The sequence below is a fragment of the Rhineura floridana genome, chromosome 2, assembly GCF_030035675.1.
Source record: "Rhineura floridana isolate rRhiFlo1 chromosome 2, rRhiFlo1.hap2, whole genome shotgun sequence".
NCBI classification, from domain to species: domain Eukaryota; kingdom Metazoa; phylum Chordata; class Lepidosauria; order Squamata; family Rhineuridae; genus Rhineura; species Rhineura floridana.
Window position 1 is genome coordinate 203476750 of NC_084481.1, and position 14964 is coordinate 203491713.

The window sequence follows — 14964 nt, forward strand, 5'->3', positions numbered from 1 at the left end:
GCAACCCTGATTAATCCATCCAGATGTGGTCCCTAGTAATTTAATCCCTTCTAATTTATGTGATGTTAAAAAGTGCAAGTTTCAAAGCCAAGGCATCTAGTACAGGGTGGTTAACCTGTAGACCTCTAGAGGCTGTTGGGCTCCAACAGCCCCAACCAGTATTGCCAGTGGTCAAGGATAAGGGGAGTTAAGAGTCCAACAACCTCTGGAGAGCCACAGGTTAACCATTCTTTTTCTAGAATCTCAGAAGTAACAAAACCAGGAAAAAGATTTGGTTTGCCTGTATCACAGTGATTGGTGAGTGCATAGTAGGCTTTGGCATGCTCACACGTTTATTCATATTGAATGAATATGAATATAATAAGAGGAGGCAAAAAGCTAATGGTTTATCATGAGAATGAGCTGCACTGAGTCTTGCACATGTACACTCCCCCTCCTGTTCCTCCTCCTGCATGGAGGAGGAATTTGGAAGGTTTTTTTTAAAATTAACTACAGTTCACCATTTTGCCCAAACCTGACAAACTATGGTTTGTTTAAAGGAGCCAGCTTCAAAATATGGGTTATGAATGTTATCACATATTTGATGATGAGAATTCTGGCATGATATGTAACCAAACTGGCTAAAAAAAAGAACATATAACATCTATGTAAACCTATCTATGTAGATAGATTGTACATGGAAGAATTCCTAACAATATTCAGGATCAATTTGTTGATTAGTTGCCCCTAAATGGTAATCTACTAAACTGTAAATCAGCGCAGTTATAATGTCAAAAGGTGGATTTCCCCCTCCCCACCATTTTCAAGCATGCTTTTGGGTGAATTTGACATTCTAATCCACATTAGGACTTCTGGGATACAAAATCTAGGTGTGATAGCTTGGCTCCAGATTAACATGGACTATAAGGCCATGATTTTGTGAATGTTGCATTGGGTAGAGTTAATTCTATTTTCACATCTCAGTCCTATCATGCACAGGATATACACACAACCCTCATTGAGATAACTTGAGCCCTGCAAAAGGCTGTATGACTGCTGCTTTCATAGTTGTCAGTGAGCTAGTTGGGCTAGAACGCTGAACTCTTTCACTGTTCAGAGGAAGAGGTAGGGAATCTGAGTGCCTTGCCTCAAATCAGATCGAAAAGGTTTCACTCACAGGGTACCTTTCAGCACTAATCAGTAAGGGAGGGAATACTTCCAGTGCCTGTCCCACTTAATAGCTAAAGCCTTAATAGAAAAGATCTGATATGTTGGTGCCAAGACTGAGCATGCAATGGAATGAGCCAGGGACACAAATGTCTTTCGCTGCATAGATAGCTCAGGACAACAACACGTTTGTGGGGTTAGCAGCTACCTCACAGCTTGTCCAGATGATCCGTTTAAACTGATGAGGCAATCTTATCTCCTTCTAGCAGGAGTTAATAGTTACAGGAGTGATTTATTTGCCAATTCTCTGGTTTATATTTATACTAAGGAGTATAAGCCAGTCTCTTCAGAATATATGATTACTTTGATGCTTGTATTTGATGAATAGAACCCATTCAAAACGCTTGCATTTCTAAAATCTCCAAATTTGCCACCTTGTGTGTAACTTTTCCATGTGTAGATAGATTTTGGCAGACCTTCAAACAAATGATCCCTCATGTACCTTCTAAGGTGGAACCTGTGGGTGCCTGCATGCATGCATGCATGAACTAAATCTAGGACTATGAGCTGGAGAGCAAGAGATTTAATAAGCCTTATTCTGTGCAAAATAATAATAATTTGTAAAATACATCTGAATTATTAATTTCACTTTAAATTCACTAAGTGATGCTGTGAAAATGCAATTAATAATTCCTATTGTTATGATTTTTTTCATCTTATGACATCCCAAAGCTTCATTAGCATTATGAACATTAACATGAACAGCCTAGTCATCATTTCCAGCACAGCTCTGCAAACAAACACAGCAATTTCTCTTTCACTGAGAACACTTTTATTCACAAGGCAAAAACTAGAGTTTGACTTTTAGGCTGTGGGCAAGGCACTCACAATGTGAGCAGATGTAATTCTGCTCACAGAACTAATTTAATGCTTGTGATACAAAAACACTAAATTAGCATTGAAGAATGGGTTCATGCATGTCTGCTAGCATTCACCAGACATGATTACAACCCAAGCCTTAAAAGTGATAGAATTCTGTAGGTCCTGGGAACAAACTTAATTCTTGGGACTTTTTTTGTGTGTGAATTAGGTAAACCTTTTGCTGGACATCTCATACATATTTTTTTTTCTCACCCATTTAAAAAAAATATTATAGTTTAAGAGCTGTAAGGTAGCTTTCCTTTCAGTAATAAAATAAGGAGTCTTCTTTTTGAGTGAGAGTCAGTCCCCCATACCTAACCATTCATGTTGAAAGTAAACACATCAATGTACAGCACTAGGTGAGATATAACATCTCTTAATTACAAATCCAGGATCTTATTGGGAAACTGTACACTGAGCCAAAACTCACTTCCCCTTATTCATGTGTCTCAGCATCTGGCAGTGAGTGGGAAACAGATGTACGATACTGTTGTTATGTGACTAGACTCAATACATTTGCAGCACTTGATCCTTCCGATAGACTCTAGTCAGTCAGTCAGATTGTCGTCTGTCTTTATCAGCACCATTTCTTGAAGCATGCAGGGCACTGGAGAATGTCTTTTTGCAACTGTGGGGCACTAACGCCTCTTACTTCATGTAGTGTCCTCTTTGGAAGGTCTCCATGTCTCTCTCTCAGTGAGGCATATGTACACATTTCCAGACAAAAATGCTGTATTTTCAAACAGACATTAAGAAAAGAGATAAAAGTTACCTCAAGTTGATTGATTTTAAAAAGGAATTTCAATATAAATTTAAAGATCACTTCAGACTATACTGTCAGCTTTTAAAAAAGTTGTTCTTGTTTTTTGCTAGTTCAACATGGCTGCTTGTCTTTTACATATTTGAGTCCATTTTCAGAAATAGCAGAAAATAATTTGTGTCAAGAGTTTTCCTAGCATTCAGATAAAGATTTACATACCTGCTGTCATCTCCGCCAGCACTAACAACATATCTGTCTCCACTTGTAAAGCGAATATTAGTCACATGGGCTGAGTGACCTAAAAATCGTTTATGTTTAGCCTTTAAAACAAAACAAAATCTCCATGTCAGGATCACTGCTTTTAAAATGTACCCCTAACCCCCAGTATGTATATGGGAAATTATTATTAAGCTCCTTCTCCTGGAGCCCTCCACATAACTGTAACACTATCCCAGTCTGTCTTGACCCTTTAAATTGCTCCACCTGCCAAACCATACTTCTGTTTCTGAGTAAAGAAATGCAGCACAGAGATACAGCAGTTGCTCATGCATTCTCTTTTGCTCTCTCAGTGCTGTGCTCCTCCACTTAGAAGTGGCACTCTGGGACTACTTTGACAGCAGGGCAAGTACAGTCCCCTACTCAACTGTCCACCAGGGACAGCAATCTCAGTTGGCTGCAGGTCAGTGGTAAATTGTATGACTGGAGTCAGGACCGCCTCATTCACCCAAACCACCAAGTAAGCAATGATATTTGTATCTTTCATGTTCAATCTTCAAAGGACTCCAGAGGTCCTGTTGACGAGAACTAGGTCCCAGGCTATGGTCTGAAGGCACATAAGGCCAGCTCTCTGCTGAAGTTAAGCAGAGTCAGACCTGGATAGGAGACTGCCTGGGAACCATATGTAAGCCACCTTGGGTTTCTATCATGAAAAGAAAGGTGGGGTATAAATGTAATAAATAAATAAATAATAGGTAGTAATATATATGGCCATTCTTTCCCAGTTTTACAGTGGGTCACCTTAGTAAAAGAACTCTCATACTCTTCATGCAAAAAGTTCTTACAAATTTTTCTGGACAAGGGAAGTCGAACAGCTTGACCATGCCAAAGTCATCGCCTGTTACAAGGCTGATTCCCGAGTGAGAAACACAGGCACAATTTACATCAGCTTTCTCAGCATGTCTGGACCAGATTCCAATAACCTCATCTCCTAAAACACTGAAACAAAAGGTGGGAAATTGAGCTATTTAAAGAAAATACATTTTGATGTACAGGATGCATGTAATTTTATTTATTTACATATTCAAAACATTTACATAGAATCCTTTATCCTCTTAAGATTTCAGGGCAGTGTACAATTACATCATAGTACAAGTAATGCTAATCAAGGTAACAAATCAGAACTAAAATGTGCAATAATATTAAATGTCTGAGTTAATAAGAACATTTTTGCCTGGCACCAAAAAATCCGTAAGTTATGCACTGAGCAGGCCATTTTGGGGAAGAGCATTGTACATCTAAGACGCTGCTTCTAAGAAAATCCTCTCTTGTTGTTAAATAGTTTGCCTCTGATCAAGGAAATGCCTGAAATAGGGCCTCTGCAGATCTTAACACATGGGCAAGTACCAGTACCTTGAATTGGACTCGGAAGTGTATAGGCAGTCAAGAAATTTTTTTAAAGATTAGTACGATATGCATAAACCTAGCAGTACCAGCCAAAATTCTGGCAGTTGTATTTTGCACCAGCTGAAATTTCCAGATGGTTTTTAAGGGCAGCCCCATGTATAACAACATATTGCTGTTATCCAAGTGGGAAATTACCAGAGCATACATCACTTTCCCTGTCCAGAAACAGTAGCAGCCAGAAATCAGATGAAGCTGGTGAAAGGCACTACAAAGCTGGATGTATGAGTAAACCCAGGATGCAAACCTACACTTTCAGGGGAAATGCAACCCCTGTCCAACCAACTGGTTTCACATCAGTTCAACAGGCCAGAGTACCATCCACCCACAGTGCCTCCATTTTGTCAGGATTCAGTTTATTGGTCCTTAGTCAACCCACTATCAAATACAAGCATGAATTCAGCACCTTCACAGCCTTACCTCAGATTACAAAAACAATGAGAACTGTCATCAGCATACTGATGGCAGCTCATTCCAAATCCTCAAATGACCTCATCTAGCATCTTTATATAGATGTTGAAAAGCATGGGAGATAAGATAGGACTTTGTGGAGTCCCACAATACAAGTGCATTGGGACTGAGCAGAAATCACCCAGTGCTACCTGTAGGTAGGAGCAAAACCACCATATTGCTATACCTTCCATCCCAACCCACAGAGGCAGTCTAGAAGGACTATGGTTGATGGTATCAAAAGCTGGAGAGATCAAGGAGAACCAAGAGGTTTGTATGCCTCCTGTCTGTCTCCTGATAGGAAGCATCCATCAAGGTGACCAAGGTTGTTTCAGTGCCAAAACCAGGCCTGAAACTATATTAAAATGGGTCTAATTAAAATGAGATACCGTATATTCCGGCGTATAAGACGACTGGGCATATAAGACGACCCCCAACTTTTGAGAAGATTTTCCTGGGTTAAAAAGTCATCTTATACGCCGGAATAACAGCCCCCCAACCACAGCCACAACTCTTCAACCCGCTTGCCCCCATAGCAACCTGCCCCCAGCCGCAAGAAAGACCCTGATCCCCGTTTAAAAAGCCAACGTCCCTCTCCCCTTTCTTCCCTGCGTGGCCAGCGCCCCCTCGCCCCATAGCCCGCACCGACCTTTGCCCACCAAGAAGTGGATGTCGCTGAGCACCTCGTTCTTGAGGAGGAAGGCGAAGCGCTCCTGCACCGTCGGCTTCGTCGCCTGCCAGTTGTAGGCCGGCTCCCGCGGCGGTGGAGGGCACCGAGGAGGAGGCCGCAGGGGCAGCTGTCGGCAGCGGGTTCCCGCCTCCGCCGCCTCCCGCTGCTGCTGCCGCCGCCCGGTGGTTGTGCGTCAGCAGAGGCGCTGGCGCGGCCTGCGGCGGCAAGAGCGGCGAAAGCGGCCCGCCGTTGGCCGCCCGAGGAGGAGCAGCTGCCGTGGCCGCGGCCCCGTCGCTCGCCTGAGCAGCCGCGGGCGGAGGAGCAGCAGCAGCGGCGGGAGGCGGCGCAGGCGAGGCCGCCACGGAGGAGAAGGACGCGGGGAGGCTGCTGCTGCTGCTGCTGCCGCCCGGTGGTTGTGCGTCAGCGGAGGCGCCGGCGCGGCCTGCGGCGGCAAGAACAACGAAAGCGGCCCGCCGTTGGCCGCCCGAGGAGGAGCAGCCACCGCCGCCGCGGCCCCGTCGCTCGCCTGAGCAGCCGCGGGCGGAGGAGCAGCAGCGGCAGGCGGCGCAGGCGAGGCCGCCGCGGAGGAGCAGCAGCGGCGGCGGCAGGCGGCGCAGGCGAGGCCGCCACGGAGGAGAAGGACGCGGGGAGGCTGCTGCTGCTGCTCCCCGCCCCGGCCGCCATTTTGCGGCGGAGGAGGCCGCGCAGGAGATGGCGGGGACGGAGGAGCAATGGGGATTCCCCTCAGGGGAGGGGACGCCGGGCCAGGCTGCAAGCAGGAGAAATACGGTACTATATTCCGGCGTATAAGACGACACCCGGCGTATAAGACGACCCCCAACTTTTGTGAAGATTTTCCTGGGTTAAAAAGTCGTCTTATACGCCGGAATATACGGTAATCTGTTTCCTCCAACAGTGTCAGGAGTTGAACTGCCACAACCTGCTCAAGCAACTTTCCCAAAATGGGGATTTCTTCCATGAGTGTAAGATGTTCTCAGGTGGGATGTGAGTTCTACCTAGTGTTTGAAAGCAAGAATACAGTTGCTCCAAAGGAAGTTATGTTGCTCCCTTCGCCACTGGAGTTTCAGTTTGTTTCTGCCTTCATTTGGAGCAAACTCTGGGTTCAGTTTTCTATCACCTGTCTTCTCCTACTTAGGTTTGTGTTCTCTCTTCTCTGTGTATGTGTGTGTGGTAGAATAGTGTTTTTTCTCTGTGAGACTTCTTCATTTTTTGTGGAATTTTTTTTTGTTGATTGTTAGCTGCTTTTATCTGGCATCTCCTTCCAGATTTGTTTTTGTTGTTACCTGACTAAGCTATCTTTGAGCTTTATTATTCCCTCCCCTCCTTTCACTCCAAGATTAACAAAAACCAAACCATCTGTTCTCCTTTGTGTACTTTTGTCTCACCCATCCTCCTCTGCCTGCACTGCCCCGCTGTTTCTCCCATCTGCTCCAGACCACTACACTGACCTGCTATAGCAATTGGGGGGAGGGGATGAATTAAGAACTGACCCACCATGCCCAGTTTAAAGGCACGTCTGCTCCTGGTGACCACATCTCTCTCCCTGAACCTGGTAGCTGCTGCACCAAGAGCAGCTTCCTCCTCTCAAAGGGGAGCAGGTCAGAAAGCCGGCCTGTCCTTCTACTTTTTATGTCAATAGTGGCTGCAGTCACATTTTAACTATGGCTTTCACAGCTTTGGTGAGATAGCAGGCAGCAAACTTTCAAGTAATGGTGGATATATGTATTTATATTGTTCCTAACGGAGGTTCATAATTCAGCATCAATGTACTGAAGGGGATGCATTACTGAGTGAAAGCCTAGGGGGGTAAAGCAGGATTCCCACACTTTACTAAGAACTATGAGGGGCAAAGCACATTTGTTGGGGCAGGAGGATGGGCAGATGAGCAAGGCTCCTCTTGCCATTAATTTATCTGAGTCATCCTGGGGGGAGGAGGTTTGGGATTCAAGGAGTCCCCTTCACAGCTTCCACCATGTTTAACCAGCTGCCAAAACTCAGCTCATTGTTGCACTCTTCTGGGTCCAGGAAGGTTTCTTAAGGAGAAACAGCACAGCCACCTCCAAGGCAGCTAGAATCATTCCTTATCCCATTAAGGCATTAATCACCCCATGGAGGTATTAATCACTCCCCTCTGGTTAGATGAAATTAATCACAATTGGCAATGTGTCAGATACACAAGAAGTCAGTTGAATCCCTCCAGGCACATTCTCCACATGCTCATGCTGCAGTAACTGAGACTGATCCCATACAATTTGACCAGTGTTCTAATTTCTCCACAGGAGTGGCTCTAATAATGCCCTGAAGGCCAGAGTGAATGAGTGATTTTATCCTCAAAGTATCTTGCAAGCTTGTCACAGCGGGTGTCCAAGGTGCTGGGGTGAAAATATCAGGTTGAGGGGACAAATGTGGCACTCAATGCTTTTCTGTCAGGCCCACGGGACTCTCCCTAGGCCTTGTCCACTCTTCAGGACACACACCCTCTCTCAAGACACACCCTTCACCAGTCCTGCTCTGAGATCTTGTTGAGTGTTTTTTATCTGGTTAGAATGTGTCCTTGAACTGTGATAATACCTCTCGCTTGCCTGGAAGGAGGATACAGCAATGCATGTGGGTACAGAAGTCTCTGACTTTTGTGTGGCTGGAATGTAGCCTTTTGTAAAAGGAAAGAGTTACATCCATTGCTCTGTCCACTTTTGCATCTGGCCTCACCCACCACTGGCATGAAAGAATGTGGCCCTTGGACTAAAAAACCTTCCACACCCCTTGATTAAACCAATAGCAATCTGACACAGACTTGCCTCTCTACCCACATCAGTGTAACCAAGACAGCTGTATTGTGTGCTTTCCCACGTGCTGATCAAAGGGCTTTCCTGTTAAATCTAGATGTCACAGGATTGTGCTCACCACTGTAATTTCAATGGACCAAAGATTTATGAGATGTTCAATGGAGGGGGTAAGAGGGGAGAAGCAGGGAGGAGAGGGACCTATACTGCCCCTTCTGATACATCCTTCCAGATGTTCTTGCACAAGTTGTCCCCCTGCAGTGAGCACAGCACCAGCTCTAAATCCTTTGCATCCCAGTGCCAGAGTATAAAGTCATAGATTTAAGCAATAAGAGATGCTTTTGGGAGATCCAAAATGTTTTTTCTTTACTTGGGGAAATTTTGTAAACCACAGAGAATGAAAAAGTGTGAACAGTGGGAATTGTATACATTTAAGTTTGTTTTCAGGTGAGAAATGATGTGCCGTATATTAAGAATGCTAAAATAATGTGTGGATTTACCTGGTCCAAGTGGCCCATGTTATTCTATCAATCACAGTTTGATCCAGGAGCTGTTTTCCTGAAGGCACTTCATAAACTTGCCTTTTGTAAGACCCAGTAGAGACCTTTGCAAATTAAAATACAAGTTTAAATTGCAGGTATTCTGATTTTTGTTTTGTTATACATTTCTGCTAAGCAGCAAATCTGTCAACATATCAGGACATACTAATCAAGATTATTTTCAAAACCAACAGCAAAACTGTTTGTTATTAGAATATTCTTTGAATATAAAAGTAGCACATTTCTATAACACAATACAAACAACAACAAAACACAACAAACACTAAAAATGTAAGGTGGTTCAGGCATAATTGTGCATTCTAGGTGAATACCTTGGGGCTGACATCAGGCTTGCAGTGATGCCATTTATGACAACCAGCACCTTCACACAGAGTGTTCTTGCTCATTCGCATCATTGGAATGGCTTGAAAAGGGCCCACAAGTTACACAGATCCTGGTGATCAAGTAGACATTCTCACATGGAGGCACTGGTTCTCACAAATGCAAGCTTTGCTTAAATGCTTCCATGTTAAAGGAAACGGACCTTTAGTGTGGCGGCACCTACTCTGTGGAATTCCCTCCCCTGAAATATTAGGGAGCCATCATCTCCGTTATTTCTTCAGCGCTTTTTGAAGACTTTCCTCTTTCAACAAGCCTTTTAAGTTGAGACCTATCCCAGTCTGCATTTGTGTTGGAATTGCTTTTTAATACGTTTTTTTAAAACAGTATGTTTTTTAATCTTTTTTAAAAGATGTTTTAAAAGGTTTTTTAAAAAACTGTTTCTAAAGTTGTTTTGTTTTGGTGCATTTTAGGGTCTGTTTTAATGGTGTTTTGATGTGTTTTTAGTGCTTCTGTTTGCCACCCTGGGCTCCTGCTGGAAGGGTGGGATATAAATCAAATAATAAAATAAATAAAAATAATGTTGCAAGCACACTGGTAGCCTTGCACCTTCCCAATGTGCTCCTTGTTATGTTTGAGCCAGACTTGTGTAACAGATAAAACAAATCACCTCTGATGCTTCCCATAACCTCATTTCAAAACAAAACCTTACAAAACGTATAGTCCTGAACTCAGAAATGCTTGCTTAACAACACTCTAAATTTTCATGGTGATACACAAAACAGTCAAAGAGAATCGAGAGTTCAAAGTCTACAAAGGAAGAAAAAAACCCGAGGCCTCTTGGACCTTTTTCTGTCAGAGTTCTCATAATCTGTTGAAATTCATTAAAAATCAGCCATGTTCACAGAGTACCTGCAATCCTATAACTGACTTTGCCCCATACTCTGACCTTCATCTTCAGCAGTTGAAAAGTTAAAAAAAAATACCTTGCTGATTTTTAATTAATTTAATAAATTTTGCATTGAACTGAATGATAATGTTGGGCATGCTCAGTAAGAACCAACTGTCAGTATTCTAAAAGCCACTGGGCTTGCCTAATCAGGGGCCACACCCGCACCAGACTTTGATTTCACTTGAGACAGTCATGGCTTCCCCCAAAGAATCCTGAGAAGTGTAGTTTGTGAAGGGTGCTGAGAGGAGACTCCTATTGAAACTGAAAGAGCTCCAGTGGCCAACACCTGCCATCTCCAAAGATGGAGAATTATATTTTTGTATGTTTGTTGGTGTTCTTCTTACTTTGCTTCTTTCCTGTGTTACTATTGTTTCTACAGAGAATCTGATCTAGAAAATTTATTTCCCTCATTATTCATCCTAGAAATCTGTGTCAAATTTTTTTTTATTAATTTCAACGCCTTTTTATTGGTCAATGTCATATGATGATGAAGACAGCCTTTTGTGTTTCAAATTGGAGGTTATGTTCTATTTCTATTTTGGGTGCATTAGCAGTTGAATCTGAAACTGCAGTTTGATGTAAAATCAGACTGATTACAATTTGTTGCTACTTCAACAATAACTAGCTGTTGGAAAAAAGAGGATGCATGTTTTCAGCCTGCTATGTTTAAACCACTTCATTTAAGGCAAGGTGGCCACGGTCAATTAAAAACATAGAGCACACCTAGAATTTTGCTAGAATATATTTCACCTACCACTGTTTTATCTTGTGCAAATTGAGACACTCCTGAGGTCCACTGGAGACTATTCTGTAGAACAGTCAGTGCCATTATCCCACAATTAATTTTGGAGGTTTTTTTAGTGTAAATCTTGCAAAGTGTTGCTGTACTTCACATATTCACAGAAATAGAAACAAAAGAAAATGATTTCCTATAGGAAACTTCACTAAAATTGCAAAGTAAATCAGACATATTTAAAGTGGCCATCTGAACTATATCAACTGTCTTAATAATGTTGCTTCCTCCCTGCTAAAACAAGATCAGCACAGCACATGTCTTCTTTCTATTATTTGGGCTGATTGCAGGTGTTGCCACCACTCACCATATGCTCAGAGGCACGTTACCAAATTCTTCCAAGCTACATAGCAAATGAATTGGACTGTCAAAGACCAACCCAAATTGTGTTTGCATTTTGACCAATTTGTAGGGCAGTCCAATATCTCAGAGAGGAGGTCAGGTCTCCTGCTCCCCTGGTGCATTTACTATAGCTGCCCAATTTCCTTACTTTTTAAAGTATGATAGAAATATCTGTTGGCTATAGGTACATTCTTAAACCGCAAGGTTTTTTGCCTATTAGTAAATGTAACTTTTAAGTTGACAATGAGGACATTGAACTTGTCAAGGATTATCAATACCTTGGCACAGTCACTAACCAAAATGGAGACAATAGTCAAAAAATCAGAAGAAGGCTAGGAATGGGGAGGGCAGCTATGAGAGAACTAGAAAAGGTCCTCAAATGCAATGATGTATCACTGCACACTAAAGTCAGGATCATTCAGACCATGGTATTCCCGATCTCTATGTATGGATGTGAAAGTTGGACAGTGAAAAAAGTGGATAAGAGAAAAATTAACTCATTTGAAATGTGGTGTTGGAGGAGAGCTTTGCGCATACCATGGACTGCGAAAAAAACAAATAATTGGGTGTTAGAACAAATTAAACCAGAACTCTCACTAGAAGCTAAAATGATGAAACTGAGGTTATCATACTTTGGACACATCATGAGAAGACATGATTCACTAGAAAAGACAATAATGCTGGGAAAAACAGCAGGGAGTAGAAAAAGAGGAAAGCCAAACAAGAGATGGATTGATTCCATAAATGAAGCCACAGATTTGAACTTACAACATCTGAACAGGGTGGTTCATGACAGATGCTATTGGAAGTCACTGATTCATAGGGTCATCATAAGTCGTAATCGACTTGAAGGCACATAACAACCACCACCACAAAATCCTGGACCTAAAATCTTTCTACTTACATGTCTATTATAATTAATGAACTAAAATCTTGGAAACGTTTATGATGCAAGTGTAAATTAAAAAAAGCAAAAACTCCCCCAAACTCCCAATTATATTTACCTGAAGATAACAGCTATCTGCTGAGAAGTCCATTTGAATTACAAAGCAAGGAATGTCTTTGCAGTAACTAGCTCGGTTAAGGGTAGGCCCCAATGTCAGATCATAAAAATCCACTGCATTTTCAATGGAACCCACTGCTAAGTAATGAGAATCTGGGCTGAACCTAAGTAGATATACAGGTTTAAATGAGTTCTTGCTGGTTACAATGGACAGAAAGTCTCAGAAAATTAGTTTTTCACTTCAGTCTTTTATGCCACATATTTTATAAGATGATTGTGGCATAAAATGGGGCAAAGAATACAAGGATAGGATATCTAAATATATATTAAAAAATTCCTATCTGCAATCCCATGTACATTTCTCTGGGAGTAAGCCACATTAAACACACTGAGACTTACTTCTGAGTAACCAACTGCAGCAGCAGGAAGATCGGATTGGCTTCGCGACTGCACCTAGCTCCCAACTGCCTTGCCCCTCTCCCTCTCAGTAACCCGGAGTAATGCATGCCGTTGGGTAGCCAGGTCATCAACACAGCCCCACCTGCACTGCCAGCCGATACTGTCTGTGTCCCCGAAAGAGGCCTAATGCACTCTGTTTCCTTCAAAAACGGTGAACAGTAGTACTAGAACTGACCATCTGTTAAGGGATGCCTATAGTGCAGTTAACCTATGAAATTCACTATGACGAAATGTTGTGATGGCCACCAGTTTGGAGATTGTACCATTGGTCTCACCTGAAAGGTGATTTTCATAGGAGTGGGCCATCACTACGGGTATTAGCTCCACCTATTGTGCGAAGGCAAGAATGTTTTTGAAGTCAAGACTAGGGGCGTCAGGCCCCTCCCACTCTCCAGTTCATTCGTGGTGAGTCTAAAAAGAAATATCTAAAAATACAAGAACAAGGCCAACAGGCCCGCCAGGAAAATAACACAATAGTCACATGCATAATAACATGATTCTAACATAACAATATAACAGAACTAAAGTCTTGACTTCACTCTTACATTTAAATATAATAGCGTAACAATAATATGTAACCGATTAGAAAATATGTAACCCATTAGAAAATATCTAGTCATCCTCCAACTGGGAGGGCTGTGATGGCCCACTCCTATGAAAATCACCTTTCAGGTGAGACCAATGGTACATTTTCCATAGGAGGTGGGCCATCACTACGGGTTTTACCAAAGCAGCCCATACAGGGAGGGACCACCCACGTGTTAATCCTTATTAAGAACCTGTTGCAACACTCGTCTGCCGAAAGAGGCGTCAGCAGAGGCATAACGATCAATTTTATAATGCCTTATAAACGAGTGTGGGGTAGACCAGACTGCAGCCCTACAAATATCGGCAACAGGAGCGTTAGTGGCAAAAGCAGCCGAAGTGGCAGCTGACCTGGTAGAATGAGCCGTTATACTAGCTGGAACTGACAGCTTCAGAGACTCATATGCTAAAGTAATACATGCCCTTAACCAGCATGATAAGGTAGGATTGGATACTTTATGCCCCATAGACCTTGGATGAAAGGATACAAACAGAGACTCCGTTCGTCGAATCTCTTTGGTCCTAGACAGGTAGGTCTTGAGAGCCCTCCGGACATCTAACGAATGCCAAGCCTTCTCGAGAGGATGGGTAGGATTCGGGCAAAAGGAAGGCAAAACAATGTCCTGGTTGCAATGAAAAACTGAATCGACCTTGGGACGGAAGGAAGGATCAGTTTTCAGCACAACAGAATCCTTATGGAAGGCGCAGAGGTGTCGAGCAGAAGACAATGCGCCCAACTCCGAAACGCGTCTGGCAGATGTGATTGCGATCAGGAACACGACCTTGAAGGACAGCATACGTAGGGGCACAGTCCTGATGGGTTCAAACGGAGGGCGTTGTAAAGCCTGCAAAACTTTCAGCAAACTCCATGAGGTAAACCTATGGACAACAGCCGGAGAACGTAGGGCGACTCCCCTCAAAAAAGTTTGATGAACGGATGTGAGGAAATATGAGCTCCAGGAGAGGACACTGAGAGAATGGACGACAGAGTGGACGCATGTCGACGTAGAGTGTTGGGTCGAAGTCCCATCATAAATCCGCTATGGAGATATTGCAGCACCTGATGCATAGTGGCCTGAGATGGATCGTGGTGGTGGGACTGGCACCACTTGGAGAAAGCCACCCAAGTATGTTGATAAATACGAGTGGTAGATGGTCTTCTCGAGGATAAGATAATATCAATCACAGCGTCAGACAGTCCAGCTGACCTCAAATGTCCCTGTTCAAACGCCACACTGTTAGATTGAGCCAAGTAGGGTCCTGGTGCCATACTGGACCCTGGGATAGAAGGTCTGGCCTGACTGGAAGTGTCCAAGGATCCATCATTGACATTGCCAGAAGATCTGAGAACCACGGTCGGCGTGGCCAAAATGGTGCTATCAGAACCAGCTGTGCCCTCTCGGTTCGTGCCTTCCTCAAGGTTTTGGCTAACAATGGTATGGGAGGAAAGGCGTACAAGAGACTGTCTGGCCATGGTGTTGTCAGAGCATCCACTGCTTCCGCTGTTGAGTCCAGGTATCG

At 43.3% G+C, this 14964-nt stretch overlaps 1 protein-coding gene across 5 annotated transcripts in view; it reads right to left on the minus strand.

The window, feature by feature from the left end:
• Positions 1–2020: 2020 nt before the first annotated feature.
• EML5 (EMAP like 5) overlaps positions 2021–14964 on the minus strand; it is a 240719-nt gene continuing 227775 nt past the window's right edge. For all 5 annotated transcript variants that reach the window (XM_061611916.1, XM_061611915.1, XM_061611914.1 and 2 more), the window contains 5 exons: positions 12401–12563; positions 8932–9035; positions 3889–4042; positions 3047–3147; positions 2021–2797 (listed from right to left, as the gene is read on the minus strand). In XM_061611916.1, the coding sequence (XP_061467900.1) occupies positions 2761–2797; positions 3047–3147; positions 3889–4042; positions 8932–9035; positions 12401–12563 (559 nt within the window). In that variant the 3' untranslated portion in view covers positions 2021–2760. The remainder of the gene's footprint in view (positions 2798–3046; positions 3148–3888; positions 4043–8931; positions 9036–12400; positions 12564–14964) is intronic.